Source organism: Gigantopelta aegis, chromosome 3 (genome assembly GCF_016097555.1).
Source record: "Gigantopelta aegis isolate Gae_Host chromosome 3, Gae_host_genome, whole genome shotgun sequence".
Taxonomy (NCBI): Eukaryota; Metazoa; Mollusca; class Gastropoda; order Neomphalida; family Peltospiridae; genus Gigantopelta; species Gigantopelta aegis.
In genome coordinates, this window is record NC_054701.1 from 88,761,234 (window position 1) to 88,781,909 (window position 20,676).

Sequence of the window (20,676 nt, forward strand, 5' to 3'; positions counted from 1 at the left end):
ATTAATGACATTTTGTAAAAATAATTTGATTATGGCAATGGTCCATAATTCAAAAACTAAAATTGCCGAGAGGGATGACATGGTTTTCACTCCATCATGGTTCAGTTAAGGTGATGCGATATCCACACAACTCAGATTATAGTTTGTTGTACGGTACAGCCAGTCTAATGTTGAAGTCGTAGGCCTCGGGTTCATCATACATGGAGTGACAGATCTCAGATTATAGTTTGTCGTATGGTACAGCCAGTCTAATGTTGAAGTCGTAGGCCTCTGGTTCATCATACGTGGAGTGACAGATCTCAGGCAAGCCCTGGATCATGACATCAGCAGAGAAATCATACACCTGAACAGACCCCCGTAGTCTGAAACACACAAACACCACTGGATTATTTTAGGTTATGAGAAATATCATAATCAATTAATAAATAGACCATAGCATTATGTTACATTCAGAAGGAAGGAAGAAATGTTTTATTTAACAATACACATTTTAATTATGGTTATATGGCGTCAGACATATCGTTAAGGACAAATAATGAGAAAGGAAACCCCCAAGCAGCAAGGGATCATTTATACACCATCCTACAGACAGAATAATACATACATGTACCAAGGCCTTTGTTACACTGGTTATGGAGCACTGGCTGGATTAAGAAATAGCAATTTGGGCCCACCGACAAAAATTGATTCTAGATTAACCATGCATCAGGCGACTGAAATACCACTGTGCACTGCTGCCCCATTATATTAAGAAATTACAACAGAACATTAAAAACATGTTGATAAAAAGTCAAACAAGTAAATTTATTCCATAGATTTGTAAGTTTTGAAATAGGTTCATCAAGTGCCTGTCTACCGTATATCGCTGTTAATTTATTATTTAGCAAATCTTTAAATTGTGTCAAGTGGACTTGCAGCAGAATCGAAAACTCGGCTTATATATAGTCTATCGTTTTGAAGCTGATTTTGGGGGTGGAATTAGAGGGCAGGCTTATCTGTTGAGTCGGCTAATACACAGCGATAAACGGTAGAAAATGAAAAAAAACCCCACCGCTATCAGGCTACTCCTGCTTTATAGCAGACTGATCTAGAAACATTAGGCCGGAAAGAAGACCAAACTTATTGGTAGGGTCTCTTTTGACTCCACCACAGGTGGAGGATGAGAAACAATGCTTCTACCCATATTTAAAAATAAATAACTGCTTTTTGCTGCATTATGGGGTATTTCGAAACAGAAATTTATGTTTCAATGACTTGTTTAATATTATATTTGAGTCGGATTAACGACATCATGTATTATTATATATTTGCTTTATTGTTTTCTTTTTAACAATGTTTTTATGTGTTTTAAAATAAAAAATCAGTCCAAATATTGGTCAGGCTTTAGCCTGACAAGATGTACCACTTTCTATGGCCGTGAACAGGACAGCACACTTCAATGATTCTGAGACACCAACTAAAGTAAACCAAAAACTCAAGTGTGGAACAACATATAGTTAAATCCCATCATACGTTTGAAGAGTGCTCTACCACTGAGCTACATGCCACTTCAACAACAATATGAATGAATTTCTTTACATTACACATGTTACAATCAAAATGTAAAGTGTAAACAGTCATTAGGGCCTCCACGAGTACAAAATATTGGACTCGGGTACTCAAGGGTCAAACTCGACCCAGACCCGAGGACACAACACTTACATTAGATGATGATAAGATTAAGGAATAAAGTAAAATAGCATTATGCATCTTAATTCCAGCGCTGAACATGGATACCAATCATGCCATTGTATTACATTTAGAAACAAGTTGATATGTTCAATGTTGTGACAGACAGATGGCCAGTTTAAAAAGAGAAACTAGCGCATGATTATATAATTATTGTGTAACTTATATTGTTGATTATCTACTGCTGAAATTATTGTCCTACATTGTTCACTGTTTTATAGTTGATCATTGAATTCCATCTTGTACGGGTACTCGAGTCTTGTGAATGGACTTAAATCATGCTAGACTTGACCCGTGCCTGGGTACTCGTGGAGACCCTAATTACCTTCTATGAGGGACCGTCTCAAAGTCAGAATCTGGAAACTTTTCGTAAGGAACATTTCCAACAATCAGCATTCCGTCATGAAAGTGGGTGTACTGTACGGGGTGTCTGAAAAAAAGGTAATCATGTGTGACTGTGAGATGGATCCATCAAAGAATGTTTAAAATGGGAGATAATTCCATATATACAGGTCTACGAATAGGGGAGATTACTCCTTGGCACCTGGTAAATATAACAGGCTGGCATAATTGACATTTTGGTCTTTTGTGTTAAAAAAAACCCAAATGTATTTGTCATAAACAACAATTCTTTCAACCTATATATAATCTCTTCTTTAATAAAAATGACACATATGTGAGAAATATGTCAAATATATAATCACACAGCCACTACATAATTAAATTTAAGACTATGAAATGAAAATGCCAGTGAATCATGCTATGATCTCAGAGACCAGGTCCATTAAAATGCCATTCAGATAAATTTGAAACAGTGGGGGGATATTTCCATCAAATATGGATGCGAGAAAAAGGGCAAACATTTCCTACAAAGAAATTTGAATATGTAACACCCGGCAACATTGATATTTTTTCCTTTATTGCAAAGGATATTTGGTCATAATCATTTTATTCAGTATCAAATTGCAATTCACTAGTTTCAGAAATTGCTACAAAATACTAAAATGTTAAACAGTAGATGCTAATCAATTTTCAAATGATTAGCAACTGTTGTTAATCAAAAACTTAAAAACAAAATGATCTCTGACAATGACTACCTGTTGTGCCACTCCCAGAGCTTGGACGACATTCTCTGATCCCAGACACACACAAATCCACCTTCATCCCCAGATACCACTTTCCAATCATCCATCATCACTGTTGATACTTTCGCCGAATGTCCGGTGAAAACAGTAACCGGGATCGAAGAACTTCTGAGGTCGTATATACGAACACTGTGGATAAAAGATAAAAATATCAGATTAAGTAATTCTCTAAACTGATATTGGTAAAATACATGGATCTGTGCATGCAAATACCTGAATTCCACTTTTATGATAAATCTGCTGGATGGTTGTATAAATCATAAATATACTTATAATGAAGACCGTTTACCTTCAAAATGTGTTAATATAATAAAATAAATATAACTAGACCTCCTGTGTTTGCTGTATAAAATGTTAACAAGTTACAAAACTAGAAAATCTTCCCCACTAGATTTACAAGTATACTGGATCTTCCCAAATACATCACAAATATTTTTAAACAAAACAAATTTCACTTATGATTAAAACCAAACAATATTTTCCAACAAAATTAATAATATCTAGTAATGCATAAACATGTACAACATATATTTCTAAATGGCCAGGTTGCACTGAAAATATCTGATACTTTAAAGTATTGAAACTGCAACATTCTTTCGTTAAACTAAACTTTTTATTCAGGTTAAAAGGTTAGATATTTGAAAGTAAACAAACAAGTGGAGAGTAATGACAAACCGGCGGTCACCGTTTCCCGTGATGAGGCAGCTTGGAGGACTGTCAGCCAGGTTGATGCAGGTGATTATCCAAGTGTGACCTTGTAGTGTAGAAAGTAGTTGTTTGGTGGCCAGGTCATAAAGTTTCACCTAAAACAGAAGTAACTATTGTGAAACCCCTCTAAAATACACACCAACAGACCAAGTAAAAAAGCTGATTTTAAGGGGTATCCAGTTTAGAGAGGTTTTGTTCTGTTGTAAAACCAGACAGTGAAAAACATCATGTTTTGAGGGTTTTCCAATTTACAGAGCCTAGGTCTAATTTTAAGGGGTTTCAATGTATCAACTGTAAATTTCAGACATACAGCTAATTGCAATCATAGAATAATCAATTCAGACAATAATTAACAGCATAGCAAACATAAAAATCTTAAACTGGTGAAATAATATAATCCCTAATTCAAACAATAACCACAGTACAGACAAATCTCATATCTCAATATTTATTATTGACCCAAAAATTAAAGAACCAGCAGACTGACGATGCCATTTCAGGTTTTAAAATAAATAAAGTGCATTGGAAATTACATTAAAATGTCAGCTTATTTTCATATGAATATTGTACTTGACTGGAAACAGTCTTCGGTTAAAGGGACATTACTCAATATGAAGCTATTGTAAAATGTGTCTAGCTGACAGAATTGTTTTTCACAATCAAAATTATGGACCGATAAGATTTCCTTGCTAATGATATCGGACTTTGCATATCCAGTGTTCTGATCATCCTAATGCTTGTAGTAGCTGAAATGAGAGTTCACTTCCAAATACAAATACATATAAATTTAATGTTATACAAAATTGCTGAGACACACACTGCATAAGAAACATACTGCATATACAAGCACCAATATTGTAACAAAATAACTACTGAATATGTAAATTTACTTGTTAGACAGGCTCTGTAAGCAAGATGCATATGACAAAGGCTACATAGTGTGGTATGTCCCTTAAAGGAGAGTGAAGGTTTGTTTTGTTTAAGGAAACCACTATAGCACACTGATTAATCAAGAGACATATGACAAAGGCTACATAGTGTGGTATGTCCCTTAAAGGAGAGTGAAGGTTTGTTTTGTTTAAGGAAACCACTATAGCACACTGATTAATCAAGAGACATATGACAAAGGCTACATAGTGTGGTATGTCCCTTAAAGGAGAGTGAAGGTTTGTTTTGTTTAAGGAAACCACTATAGCACACTGATTAATCAAGAGACATATGACAAAGGCTACATAGTGTGGTATGTCCCTTAAAGGAGAGTGAAGGTTTGTTTTGTTTAAGGAAACCACTATAGCACACTGATTAATCAAATGTTGGCTAATCTGTGAAAATCTACTACATTTTCTCCTAAGCAGCAAGAGATCCTGCAGATAAACTTTCTCACAGAAAGACCAAACCACAACCCTTGATATATCAGTCATAAACAACAGTCACGAAAAGAGAAATCTTTAACGAGTCCACTAAAAATATTTGACGATACCACTAGCACACACTGATTTATTTTTCATCGACTACTGGATATCAAACATTTGGTCATTTTAACATATAGTCCTAAAGTGGAAACTCGCTACATTTTTCCATTAGAAGCAAGGGATCTTTTATATGCCCCATCCCACAGACAGGATAGCATATACCACAGCTTTGATATACCAATCGTGGTGCACTGGCTAAAACAAAAGACAGCCCAATGGAGATCGATCCAAGACCGACTGCGCATCAAGCGTGGGCTGTACCACCGAGCTAGATCCAGTCCCTGCCCCTTATAGAAGAGGAATCTCACCCTGAAGCTCTCCGACGGTCCCCCGTACAACCCACACGCGACAGCCAGATAACCCGGGTCAGATCGCAGGTCGATGCAGCTGATTGGAGCGTTATACAGATTGTGGATCTCGGTCCCCGGAACGTCGCCCCCGTCCTCTGGTCGATACACGTTGACGATACTGTCGGTTGCCACTGCCAGTATGCACAGCTCGTTACCGTGGTGATTCAGAGTCTCCAGCCACTTTATATGCTTCACCTGTTTGAAATATTTGTAGAAATAACACTATAAATCAAGAAATGCTAGCGAGCATGAAAATGAAATATTAGCAAATTTAGCGAGGCCATACAAAACGCTAATATTCCATAACACAAAATTTAAAGACCTATATGAGACTGAACATGTGAAAAACATCTGTACGATTGTTTTGTTGATAATTAACTGAACATACAACAATGGTTACATTTACTCATGATAACAATAATTGGTTACTGCAATTTCTACTAAATTTAATTGTCTGTAAGCTGCATTACATGAACATACATGTATATCAAACAGGGCATGTAGAAAGTATTCTTTCAGCTGATCCTACAACTGAAGTTTACACATATTTTTTCTAATGCTAGATAATGCTGACCTGGCTGAAGTTTTATATTGCTAATATGTAACCTTTTTGGATTTTGTTAAATTTTAAGTTTGATAATATTTTATGATTTACAGTGTCAGGCCTAGATATGCCATTCACCAAGTCTGCCAATTACAAACTTTAAAAACAATTGGCAAATTTTATTTTAATTTGGTAAAATAAATTTATGTAAGGATTGATATATTTTTGGAGTTTCTGGAATTAATTTTTTTTCATAGATAATTTGGAAAATGTTTTTACTCATCCAGAGCAATCTCTGAGTACATTTTAATTAATCAAACTGAGGTATCATGATATTATTGCATTATTACAATGATCCCATTTTCAGCTTTCAAAATAACTTTAGGGCACCACTTACATACAACACAAAATGGGTTATGTGATTTATTTATTTTCATTGACCATAAATGATTTACTGTAAATCATGAAATTAACGCGAGCAAGTAATTAATGCAAAAAATGCGACGAACACATCAACGCAATAATAACTTGACGCATTTTGTTTAGTCTCATTCCCAATACAAAAAATGTGCAGGATTTTACTATAATACTTCTAAATAAAATAAAACTTTTATAATATAAAGATGAAACAAAATACAAAAACAATTTTTGTTAAATGTCTTTTTATGAATACTTCAAGAATCTCTCTTTCGTTTTGATGTTGCCATTCTATTCTCACTTTACTGGAATATCATAGCGGTTATATAATACAGTGATGTTCCAAATGTTTTGTTTTTAAAAAGCTCATTTTGCGATGTGAGTATTTTTCAAATTTTCTTACTTTCTGGATTACTGTATACATTTAAATTGTTTTGAACATTTGTAAAATTATAATCAACAAATTTTATTACTAAATATATTCCTTTAAAAATTAAACAGTAGAAAATTATATAACCGCAACCAACAATCCATGCGTATTTCTTCAAACCATTTGGCTCGACTCTATACATGGCATTTAAGTTAGACTGGTCGCAAGTTGTCACTGTTGCAATATATCGCATTTGTTAACGTCTATTACTGTGCTGCGCATCAAGTGTATAAAATCAGTCTAAAACATTTGTTAGAATAATACGTCTGCGTTCGCGTGAAATATTGTGCCCTGTAATAGCGACCCGTTTACCTTTTATTCCTACTGGTGGATTAATTAGAAGCAATCACCACACAAAAGTGCGTGGCATACCCTTAAAAATAAGGTGTAGTTATACTAATTACACTACTTTAAGTAATTAGGGCTTCCTGATCGACCCACCATGCGATTAGCTTCAGATTATATAGTAGCTGTCAAAACAACTACTGACTTCTTTTAACATGAAAGATGAAGCCCAAACAATATAATAACAACACAACTGTGGTTTTTATGTGATGTAGACTTTTGCCCGACGCATTAATAAAAATACGCATTTTTGTTCACTCATGTACGGACGCAATAATATCATGACGTATTAATTACATGATTTACAGTATGTAAATTTTCCATTCTTAGATGCTCGAGTGACATCATTGGTTGATTACACAATTTACAGTATAGGGCCATCCTTAAAGTATATATTCCCTGGGGGGGGGGTATTACATATAAAGAGTACAGGGGGAGAGTTGTGTTCACTGACAGAGTACATATACTAAACTGTTATGTTTTGACAAATGTTACTTATATTTCATCTTGTTAACTTTGCAATTTTATATATGACTTGTAGACGACTTCATTTGATGAAAAATAAATCAAGGTTGACAAAAAAACAAACCCAACCCAAAAATGTTATTTAAATTTACAAGAAGATCCCTGGATGCCATTCTGAAATCATACCATTTGATTGAGATCCAGTTTCTGAGTCATAACAAAGCCGGACTGGATGTCTGAGTTGTTGCTGGCTTGGTAATGTGAACTGTTGCCATAGTGATGTGAACTGTTGCTGTGGTGATGGATCTGCACGTAGTAACCCTGTGACAGAGCTAACCACGGCCGTCTCTCCATCATCTCGAGACCGGAGATCTGCCAGCTCCCTTCACACCGGACTGTGTTGATGGCAGACGTACCATGCACGTTGTCCCAGATATCCACAAACCCTGTAAATGTGTGCACAACACTTAAACAAACTAAAACTCAATCGTTCAGAGATGAAGAGAAGCAGTGAAATGAAAGGAAGGGAGGACATATTTTATTTAACAACACACTCAACACATTTTATTTACGGTTATTTACATTTTATATGGCGTCAGACATATGGTTAAAGACTACACAGATATTTGATGTACCAGATGTGGTGCACTGGCTGGAACGAGAAATAGCCCAATAGGCCCACTGATGGGGATCGATCCCAAACCGACCGTGCATCAAGCGAGTGCTTTACCACTGGGCTTCATCTTACCCCCAGTGAAATGGAATATCAAACAGCCACACAGGATGTGCAATATGTTTGAAAGTGGGAGGCTACTTACTAAAAGTAAGAATGCAGCCATTACAAAAGTAAATGAATGAATGAATGAATGAATGAATGAATGTTTAACGACACCCCAGCACACAAATACACATTGGCTATTGGCTGTCACAAATGGTAAGTATATCAAAATAACCTTTACAAAAGTAAATGAATGAATGAATGAATGTTTAACGACACCCCAGCACACAAATACACATCGGCTATTGGCTGTCACAAATGGTGAGTATATGAAAATAACCTTTATAAAAAGTAAATGAATGAATGAATGAATGTTTAACGACACCCCAGCACACAAATACACATTGGCTGTCACAAATGGTAAGTATATGAACATAACCTTTACAAAAGTAAAAACCATTGTTTAAAGGTGCAGACCCTAGTTTTAACTCGTCGAAAATGGACACTAAGTTTAGTTAATTTACAAACCTTTAACTAAGTTGAATAAAGTTACAATAGAGTGAAAGAAGAGTCTGTGACCTTGAAAATGGGAAATATCCTTAAAAATAGACTTGAAGTTGAATCAATAACCATTACTTCTCAGACGCACGTGCGCTTTTAAAAATATAAAAATGCATTTTTTTTTATTTATTAAAAACACCAGGATGACCAGAAATACTTCGGTTCTACAGAAATGGATAACATAAACAATAAAATATAAGTAATGTTTGATTTCAGTGATCATAAATGGCGCTAATAGTGAAAAATATGCCTTAGTGCTTAAAAACTAGGGTATGTCCCTTTAATGATGATAATAATTTTATTTTTTAAAATTATTTATGATGATGATAATGTATTTTCAAGCATGAATGAGATTTACACCAACTCAACTAGTCTAGTGGTGGACTCACTTTTGGTTGTACATACATTATAAATGTAGCTACAGGGTAGTATAGCGAAGCACACCAAGTCTCTACAATGCCCACATACCAATTTTAGTCTGAGAGGTAATGAAATTTTGGTCTGGGCTAGTGGAAATTATCAACTGTAATTTACTATAATAAACAGGGCACTAGCCAAAGCTTCTGCGAGGGCTAGTGACTTTCTGAAACATTTGTTGAACACTGGAAAGGACACTGTAGTATAATTTAAGCATTTGATGTCTAACATATAATAAATGTGACATTTAGTCTAGGATATAAGGGAGGAGACTCCTCTACACAAGAAAGTGTATATATAATATACATGATGGCTATTGGTATAGGAGTCATGCAGCACTGATTGGGATGAGGAAAAACCCCACCTGGGGGATTGAACCCAAAAGCCATTGCACCTCAGGTTAGAGCTTCAAAACTGAGCTCATTTGGTTCCCTTTTCTACCATATTTATTTTTAATAATTACAGAGACTGGTTGTGGCAGTCACTTACCATGTTTGTAAGCTGCGGCAGTGTAGAGCTGTGATGTCGTAACTCTGAGAACGTAGTTCTGTATAGTTCCCTCCTCATGGCTTGCGTCAATCACCAGAGCCGTGCTGCTGGGTTGGAAAGTACAGTCAATGCCACTGCTAATATCCCACAGTTTGACCCGACCATTACTGTACCTAGGAATAATGAACCAGTACAATTACAGACCATTTTGAAACTTCCCAATCTTACAAAATGTGGACCATAAGTGAATAATAATAATAATAATAATAATAATAATAATAATAACATTATAACAAACATTTTGAGAGTGCTGCTAAAGCAATACACATCTCCAACTGGGCCCAAAAATTTTTGTATCTCCTAAATTCGGTGGGTAAATTGCCATAAAAGTTACACTGTATATGCAAGATTACGAAATTTCATCTCAATATCTTCAGGCATTGCTAAGCAAAAGTCAGGAAAACAAATTTTCATATCTGCTAAGTTCAAGGGCCATAAATAACTATGTGAAAAATTGGTAAATGGCCATGAAGGTTTAACTTGATCTGTAACAGTACACAAAATTTCAGTTCAATATCATGAAGCATTGCAAAAAAAAAAAACCCAGTCTGGAAAACAAATGTTCATATCTTCTATGTTCAAGGGCCATAATTCTGTGAAAAATTGGTAAATCACCATGAAAGTCAGAACATGATAAAGCTATACACAAAGATTCAGCTCAATATCTCACCTTTATGTGGGACAGACAGATGGACGGACAGACAGACAGAAGGATGGAGATGAAACCAGTTGGACTGGTGGAGGACTAATAAGCTTATGAATTAAAACTAAAAATCTATTACTAGAAAAGCTACAAAATAAATATATTTCATGAAATTTATAATGTAATTAGATATGTTTCTAAATTAGTTTTTAAGGAAAGTTCAGTTTCAAATAAAATCTAAGATTCATACCCTGCGACTATTAACTCCTTACAGGAATGTACAGAACACACAACTCCACCGTGGGGATATTCCAGTTTAGTTATCTTCCCAAGTCGCCCCTGCAATAAATTTACAAATATTTAAATCTCATTAAAACATTAACACCACATTCACAGACTTTTGTGCTTGGAACATATAAGGAATGAAGATCAATTAATACTTTGTTTTAGAAAACATTACGTTCCAGGCACTCATTTCTGAGCAGAGAAAAAACAGTTTTAAATTATTATTTTTGTTTTAAATCATAACTATAAAGTCTAATACTAATAAATAATCCCCCAACTAATGAGCAAACTTATAGGATATTAAACAAGCTTGCATTTTGTATCATGTTCATGTCCCGTGTGAAATAATATTCAACTGACACAAGCTTTAGCGACTTGAACTGAAAATTATTTCTTGAGACACACAAACATTATACGAAATGGTAGCGAGTAATATATTCTATTTATTATGCATTAATCAATTTCAATTTATTTTGATCACTAAACTTGTTTGATTAACGTTCTGGTAAGGTTGTAGTGTGGTTGTAGTGCACCAGTTGTATGACGTCATTGCATGACATTGAAGTGTTACATCCCACTTGACGTTCTAGTTGGATGTAACACTTTGATATGTACCAAGATATTTTTAAACACATGGGTAATAAATGTGAATATATCACTGTTGCTAGCACACTCCCACAAAATGGACTGTTCCGTCTTTCTTATAATAAATCCATAGAGTCCCTGGTTTAAATATCTTCAGTGGAGAACAATTCATTTATTACACTACATAGATATTTCTATCTGAATATTTGGATGAAGATACCTTCCAGTTAGAAATAAGAGTCTTTTTCCTACTGATGTACTCTCGGACAACCTGTTTCCAGTTAGTAACACTCCTAGGTGTCATATCTTTCTCATAGCCAAGATCGCGACAGATTCGACACCACAACAAATCATCTTCTGCCAGACTGCGCCAGCTTCGACTAACCTACACACAAACAAAATCTATAATAATTGTCATTATGCAGGAGCAGCATTAATGTTACGATGCAGTTTTTATAAGAAAGAAACAAACATCCCCTCCCTCCCCCATAACATTTTATAACACGTCCCAAGAACATCCTTGCCAATCACCCACCCCGGATCATTACATAATTTGTTGATCGACCCCTTTTATATACATGTACACATAAAGTGCATGGCCTTTTATATACATGTACACATAAAGTACATGGCCTTTTATATACATGTACACATAAAGTGCATGGCCTTTTATATACATGTACACATAAAGTGCATGGCCTTTTATATAAATGTACACATAAAGTGCATGACCTTTTATATACATGTACACATAAAGTGCATGGCCTTTTATATACATGTACACATAAAGTGCATGGCCTTTTATATACATGTACACATAAAGTGCATGGCCTTTTATATACATGTACACATAAAGTGCATGGCCTTTTATATACATGTACACATAAAGTGCATGGCCTTTTATACCCCGAAACACAGAACACTGGTTTAATAAGTATACATGTAGAAAAATATGTAAGAATATTTAATAGAATACTGTGCATGAAAATTCACCAATTTCTGAAAAGAATCTAACTACATGACTACAAATGTATCTTAATGATCAAACAGCTCATCAAATCTATTATATCTACATTACTATAGTGCTGAAATTGGATAAATGGTGTGACTATAATCCTTTGTTGGCACCAACTGATTGATTAATAACTGATTAAAGGTACATTAAAATACTATGTTGAACTTTAATAGGTTTGCTGCTTCGTACCAAATTGTATAGGTTGTGATATAATATATTAAAACTTGTAAATAATAAATATGATATTAAAAGAATCTACTTTTGTTATACAAAATAGTTTTAAAATTTGTTATTTTTAAACAGTTATTTCTTCATTTCAGTATTAATTAAACAGTAAGCTATTTTGTACTAAAACAAATGCCACAGACACCCTGCAAATAATGAATTAAATAATGCATCAAACATAAATTGATATCGACAGTCAACCTATTCATTAGTGCAAAGACATCAAAGTGACAGGGGGCGTGGTTGGTCTAGGATCGATCCCCGTTGGTGGACCCATTGGGCTATTTCTCGTTCCAGCCAGTGCTCCACAACTGGTGTACCAAAGGCGATGGCATAATCCTGTCAGTGGGATGGTGCATATAAAAGATCCCTTGCTACTAAAGAGTAGTCCATGAAGTGGTGACAGTAGGTTTCCTCTCTCAATATCTGTGTTGTCATTAACCATATGTCCGATGCCATATAACCGTAAATAAAATGTGTTGAGTGTGTTGTTAAATAAAACATTTCCCTCCTACCTTCAAACTGACAATGTAGAAGGAAAGTAACTAGCTGTAACTACTTGGTCATAAACTTACACTCAATGAATTAGTCAGTGGTGTAAACGAGGAATGTTCAATAATAAAAATGTAAAATTCAGGGTCTTGCCTCGTGGTGGACAAGAAAAGAGCAGCTGACCCAAATAAGACAAATAAAAATGCCCTTTTAATTTAGAAGTGACCATTTTGTCAACATTTGTAGTTGCATGGGTATGATTAGAGAGCACTCTATTGCTGCTAATGACCCAGTTATATTTTGACTGCCACCCACTGTTGTTCAGCTGTATGCACTTACCGTTACAGTACAGATATAACTTACTTGTGAACACCGGCATAATGTCTTCAAGTCGAGGTGACGGAATATTTTTATTCCCAATTCTCGTGGCACTGTGGTGTCAAAAAATGGAATTTCTGTGATTTCATCCTTAAAACAGATAACAGAATACAATGTAGTTTTTAATTTATAAAACATCATTGTAAAATGTATGGCACTTTTGGTAGTATTCTCTATATATGCGGTCCTTGCCTTTTGAAAAACAAAGGCGAGTGAAAAATCGCACACCTCAAAATGCTTAGGCGAGTGAAAAAGCGCAAACCTCAAAATGCTGAGGCGAGTGAAAACCAAGCATTATTAATTTATGAAGTAATTGGTAGTACCAATACCATAGATGTAAATGCAGAGACATATGTTGCAAAAATGAACCAATAAACCAATAACATTTTCTTCTAATTTTATGTTGTTTGATTCATTAGTGTAGTCTGACTTCTATTCCCTTTCAGGAATGGAGTTCTAATTTATTAAAAAGTTTCAGGAGTAGTACTATGGAAATATAATTATGACATGTATACATTGATGCAGAAAATTGGATTATTTAATTACAATATGTACTATTCAGATAATTTGATGCACACAATTATATAATATACATTTTCAGTCTTAGATGGTTTGATGAACGTGCAGCTAAACATATATATAGGAATCAACTTGTTTTGAATTTCATTATGTACAATGAATATGATTAGGATAGTTGGCATAGGAAAAACCCACTGGTTCCGAGGAGGTGGTTCATGAACTACGGCCCAAGCATCTCAGGTGTGCACCACCGACTCATATTATTAAAACATTTGTTTTTAAATAACTCTTGAAACATAGGCCTACAATTACTTCAATTGATAGTGTTGCTTGGGACATTCACATGGCATTTTTAATTCAACAATTATGCAACCAGTCTCCCTCCCTCAACATTTTGCAACACGTCATTTGACCTACCGCTACAAGTTAAGAAGGGCTCTGACAGCGTTACGTCATTGATCTAGAATGGCCCCAATATTGTTGATAAAAAACCTATACAAACTCGGACAAAATCTGTCATTACAAAGGATTTCATTCCAAACTTGGGATGTCATAACAAAGATAATAAAAAACCCACATAATTTTAGACATCATCATCAGTGCGCAATAAGCTGTCAAGTAAACCATCGTGTGTGTGCAGAATTCAAAGAGTAAAAATAATCTGACCCAGATAACTCTGATTGGTCAATATTCCACAGAGTACATGCACATCAAATCATGTTCCAGTCACATGGTCTGTGACTTTCTAACAAACGAAACAATGATCATTGATTACTGTTACTATAGTGTGTACATATATGCACATGCATTAAACTCTGGCTGAAATACAAATATTTAAATAAAGTTTTATTTGATTTTTTTTTTTAAAGATTAAAAAAAAAAAAAAAAAAAAAAAGATAATACCAGGGTTCTCACTGGACTTTCTGCAGTGGGGGTCATTTGAGCTTTCTTGTGAAATTTGGGGAGTCCCATAATAGGATTTTAGGTTAAGATTTTAAGAGTCCTGTCCAAGTTCCATGCTTCAAAAGACACTTTTCGAGGGTAAGTGAGATCCCTGAATACCTAGGCTTATTCCTACATACCTATGACCATTTCTTTTCCTTCTTTTTATTATTCCATCTAAATGTCATTTCTCTTCTCTTTTTTTTTAAAGAAAGTGTAAAATTACACGATTGCCATTTTCGGGACCTCACATAAGCTTTGTAGGCTAACAGTTATAAACTAATAGAGACAATTTTACCGACTTCACTATTTCCATAACGAGTTCATCTGTGTAGGCTACATAAGCCACTAATTAATTCAATCCCTTTTCTCTTTTTGTCTTAACTATATGAACAGTATAAATGAATTATCCTTATCAGACGTTGTGATCTATTACCTTGCAAAATTGGACTGTTTCTAATTAATAATAAATTAAATAGGCAAAGAGGTTTTGATTGGATTGGTACATCTCCGAAGATGTCTTTAAAACTGTGTTTTTCGATTTGTACAGCAAAGATAAGTACCAGTTATATATTAAAATCTTGCATGGACGATACCTTTCTCGTAACATTTTTTTTCTGGTATTATTAAACGCATCTTTCTATCAGCTACATAAGGTAAATAGTGGCAATCGATATACAAATGTTTTTACAAAAATGTAACGTGCGTTATTTTTCACACTTGCCAGATTGAAATTACGTGCGCTGTACGAGCGCGATCGCACCCGTGCACGTTAAAAGGCAAGGTCTGTATATGTACATGTATGTTCATTTTTATGTAAAATGTAAAATAAAGCATTTTGTGAATAATGATTAAACAACCAAAGTACTTTTTTATTTTTAGAAAACAAATTACATCCAAATTGTTCCCCTAACCCGTTCAAACTGCCTTAAATTGGTACATAAATATGTATTTCATACCAAATCAGCAATGAAAATATCAAGGTATCGCTCCTTGTCCCTGTTTGAGTCTACATCTTGTTTCTTGTGGATGGTCACTGATTTACTACACATACAACATGCTGTCTTGTCTTGCTGACTCTTTGAACACTTCGATCCATCGTGCACCACTAATGCCTCATCCTCAAAGTATTTTCTTTTCTTTGTGTTTGTCCTGGTTGATACAGAGTGGTATCTGTGATAGCCGTCTTTGAGAAATCTGTCCAGTATCACAAATGGAAAATAACCTTGATCATAACTGATCACCTGCGGCGTAATTTGATTTGCTATTGTCCGATTATCTGATCCATCTCTCTGCTGAGGTTTGTGTAATGGCTTACCACAATGATCACAAGTTTCTGACTCTAACCCTACACTGGCAGTCTTGAGTACGCTCTTTGATACTGGGATATCTAATGCTGACGAACCAGCCTCAAGACAACCGTTTCCTTGCTCTGCGTTTACTTCAGTGTGACTGTCGTGAGTGTCTTCAGCAAGTTCAGGGACAACAGATTTCTCCTGCGACGCTATAGTTTGACTTCCAGAGTGATTGTTTAACTTTGCAAGTTCTTTTTTCCATTGTAATCTAAACTTTTCTAAATCATTTCCATCTGTCATATTGATACTATTGCAAATCAACGCGATATAACCACCATGTCAAAAATATCATGAATTTTAATCAAAAACGTTGTTGATACCATTTATACCTAATGTAAACTTTACACTAAAAAGAGCATCAAACAAGGGCAAGCTACTCTGGCACAATTATCCACCCGGAAATAGTTTTTTTTTGTAGTTTCGGTTTCGCAGTCAAAGCAGGACGATGGTTGCAGAAATTGTCTTCGAGTTTGTATGGCAACACCCAAAATTTTTTGCCGGATTGGTGATATGTGGTGTTGTAGTAGGCTTGTCGAAACTTCGAGGCAGTGGTTCTGAAAAACAAGAAGCAAATAAAAACAATCCATTTTCCGAGGAGCACCTTCGACCAAGGGCACCCCTGGTCATTGACACAAAAGCAAGAGACGCGGTTTTAAAACAGAGTAAGCAGTCGGTTATTAGAGTGAGGGGTCAAGTTGTCAACTGTTTTAGTTGTCGTCAGTTGGTTTTTAAAATTATTTTTACAAATGAATAACTATATTTCATTAGCGATGCATGCTATTTTAAAATCGATAAATTGAAGCATTGCACTTTGTATTGTACTTCCTTGTTATAAAATTCAGTAAATCAAGATTAGAAGTTAGAACACGCAGACCGTTATTTCATCAAGATTAACCATAGAGTACACTCTTTTATTTGGTGGATGGAAGTTTTGTAAGATTTTTCTGCAAATAGTTTGTTTTGGGGATTTTACATTTAGAAATACATGATGCATGACATACCTTCAATATTCATATTTTACTTCCTGCTATAAACTAATCTTAATAAGATTTAGTAAACCAAGGACTTTTCAGACCCATTATAAGTTTTCTATTTGCTTGCAGTTGTGTCCTTTTTTATAAATAAATAAATAAATAATGCAGGAGATACATATACAAATTTACTTAAAAAATGTTTAAGACTTAGATCACAGTGGCGTAGGAAGGTGCCAAAAAGTGGAGGGCACACATTAACAGTAGAATCTCGTTGGGTCGAACTCACAAGGTTCGAATAAAATGCAACGCTCGAATCAAAAATGAAGTCCCGAGTTACACTCATACATTGACTGAATGGTTGGGTCGAAATACCTGATGGTCAAACACTTTCTCGAGCACCAATGGAGTTGAAGCCAACGAGATTCAACTGTATACATATAAATATAAATATATATAAACCATTGCTGCTACCGCTTCCTACGCATCACATTGACACACTACAGGGGACAATTTTTCAAAATCTTAGGTAACCGGAAGAGAGTTCACATGAGTTTTACTTAGGTAACTGATTGTTCGGTTACATGAATATAGTTATCTGGTAATAACCTCCGTCTGTCTGTCTGTCTGTTAGTCTGTCTCACACTCTCTCTCTCACCCTCTCTCTTTCTCTCTCTCTCTCTCTCTTGCTCTCTCTTTCTCTCTCTCTCTCTCTGTCTGTCTGTCTATCTGTCTCTCCTCTATCTCTGTCTCTCTCTCTATCTTGCTCTCTCTCTCTCTCTCTCTCTCTCTCTCTCTCTGTCTCTGTCTCTGTGTGTCTGTCTATCTGTCTCTCCTCTATCTCTCTCTCTCTCTCTTGCTCTCTCTTTCTCTCTCTCTCTCTCTCTCTCTGTGTCTCTGTCTCTGTGTGTCTGTCTATCTGTCTCTCCTCTATCTCTGTCTCTCTCTCTGTCTCTCTCTCTCTCACCTGCAGTAGTCAGAGTGAAAATTGCCATTGGTGGGCCACTTCACACATGGCAGGTCACTTCACACATGGCAGGCCACTTCACACGTGGCAGGCCACTTTACACATGGCAGGCCAGGCCACTTCACACGTGGCAGGCCACTTCACACCTGACAGGTCACTTCACACATGGCAGGCCACTTCACACATGGCAGGCCACTTCACACATGGCAATGTTTTTAAAATATTGCTGTTAGCGACAGATTCTTAAGTTCGACCCCTGTAAAATGTAGCAAGAAAATGAGATCATGTTTCAATAATCATCTAGATTTTACATTTTAAAATGGTAGTATTTGATAATAAAACATTTTTAATCCACTAGATCAGTGATTTAAAACATTTACTAGCTACATTCAAAAATTCATTATCCCTACTTTAAGTAAATACAATTTTACTAATAGTAATAATTGGATATGTCACCTAAAGAGGGAGATAGAGCTTAAAAACCCTTAGAATATTTTTTGGGGGTGGGGGGTGGGCAGGGTATTCATATTTACAAAATAGACTTAAATGGGCATTTGACAACTTTTTTTGCTAGCCATCGAGCATGGTAATAGTAGTTATTTACTAGCCCAACACTGAATATTACTAAAAATGGGAGTGGGGCTACTATAGTCTAGAAACCCTGATTTACAATTTTGTTTAAATGTTTGCTAGGATTCAAGAAATCTAAGGTACCGCCCAACCTCGATGCCATTGTGATAGGGAGTGGAGCGGGCGGACTCTCAGCTGCTGTTTTACTGAGCCGTGTTGGCAAGAAGGTTCTGGTTCTCGAACAGCATGACGTGGCAGGCGGATGCTGTCACACCTTCATTGAGAAGGGATTTGAGTTTGACACTGGTAGGTAATCGCACTTTCATTGAGAAGGGATTTGAGTTTGACACTGGTAGGTAATCACACTTTCATTGAGAAGGGATTTGAGTTTGACACTGGTAGGTAATCGCACCTTCATTGAGAAGGGATTTGAGTTTGACACTGGTAGGTAATCGCACCTTCATTGAGAAGGGATTTGAGTTTGACACTGGTAGTAATCGCACCTTCATTGAGAAGGGATTTGAGTTTGACACTGGTAGGTAACCGCACATTCATTGAGAAGGGATTTGAGTTGACACTGGTAGGTAATTGCACCTTCATGGAGAAGGGATTTGAGTTGACACTGGTAGGTAATCGCACCTTCATGGAGAAGGGATTTGAGTTGACACTGGTAGGTAATCGCACCTTCATTGAGAAGGGATTTGAGTTTGACACTGGTAGGTAATCGCACCTTCATTGAGAAGGGATTTGAGTTGACACTGGTAGGTAACCGCACCTTCATGGAGAAGGGATTTGAGTTGACACTGGTAGGTAATCGCACCTTCATGGAGAAGGGATTTGAGTTGACACTGGTAGGTAATCGCACCTTCATTGAGAAGGGATTTGAGTTGACACTGGTAGGTAACCGCACCTTCATCGAGAAGGGATTTGAGTTGACACTGGTAGGTAACCGCACCTTCATAGAGAAGGGATTTGAGTTGACACTGGTAGGTAACCGCACCTTCATCGAGAAGGGATATGAGTTGACACTGGTAGGTAATCGCACCTTCATGGAGAAGGGATTTGAGTTGACACTGGTAGGTAATCGCACCTTCATTGAGAAGGGATTTGAGTTGACACTGGTAGGTAATCGCACCTTTAGTGAGAAGGGATTTGAGTTTGACACTGATAGGTAATCACACCTTCATTGAGAAGGGATTTGAGTTTGACTCTGGTAGGGAAACAGTATATTAACATTACACCTTCATTGAGTCAGTATTTGAGTTTGACTCTGGTAGGGAAACAGTACCGTAACATCACACCTTCATTGAGAAGGGATTTGAGTTTGACACTGGTAGGGAAACAGTACCGTAACATCACACCTTCATTGAGAAGGGATTTGAGTTTGACACATGTAGGTAAACAGTACCTTAACATCCATGTTTATTAAGAAGAAATTTGAGTTTGACACTGGTGGGTAAACTGTGTATTAACATCACCGCTTTATTGAGAAGGGATTTGAGTTAGACACTGGTAGATAAACAGTATATTAACATTACACCTTTACTGAGAAGCGATGTGAGTTAGACACTGGTAGATAAACAGTATATTAACATTACACTTTTACTGAGAAGGGATTTGAGTTAGACACTGGTAGATAAACAGTATATTAACATCACACCTTTACTGAGAAGTGATGTGAGTTAGACACTGGTAGATAAACAGTATATTAACATTACACCTTTATTGAGAAACGATGTCAGTTAGACACTGGTAGATAAACAGTATATTAACATTACACCTTTATTGAGAAGGGATTTGAGTCGGACACTGGTAGGTAAACAGTACCTTATGATCACACCTTTATTGAGAAGGAATTTGAGTTTAATTTTTAAATTTGA

General features: G+C 35.9%; 2 protein-coding genes across 3 annotated transcripts in view; one reads left to right on the forward strand and one right to left on the reverse strand.

The window, feature by feature from the left end:
- Positions 1-16,668, reverse strand: LOC121369278 (F-box/WD repeat-containing protein 8-like). The gene is made up of 11 exons (XM_041494243.1): positions 15,893-16,668; positions 13,458-13,562; positions 11,583-11,747; positions 10,743-10,831; positions 9,790-9,962; positions 7,791-8,050; positions 5,362-5,598; positions 3,549-3,676; positions 2,826-3,002; positions 2,054-2,158; positions 1-362 (listed from the first exon to the last, which is right to left on the reverse strand). Exons 1-11 carry the CDS (start codon positions 16,526-16,528, stop codon positions 221-223), a joined length of 2,217 nt encoding a protein of 738 aa, XP_041350177.1. The 5' UTR covers positions 16,529-16,668; the 3' UTR covers positions 1-220.
- LOC121369279 (all-trans-retinol 13,14-reductase-like) overlaps positions 16,620-20,676 on the forward strand; it is a 19,526-nt gene continuing 15,469 nt past the window's right edge. Inside the window, exons 1-2 of one of the 2 annotated variants that reach the window (XM_041494244.1) lie at positions 16,620-16,950; positions 18,920-19,102. In XM_041494244.1, coding sequence (XP_041350178.1) covers positions 16,734-16,950; positions 18,920-19,102 — 400 coding nt within the window. In that variant the 5' untranslated portion in view covers positions 16,620-16,733. Of the gene's footprint in view, positions 16,951-18,919; positions 19,103-20,098; positions 20,130-20,676 lie in introns of those variants that run through there. The other variant, XM_041494245.1, reaches the window with a different exon arrangement.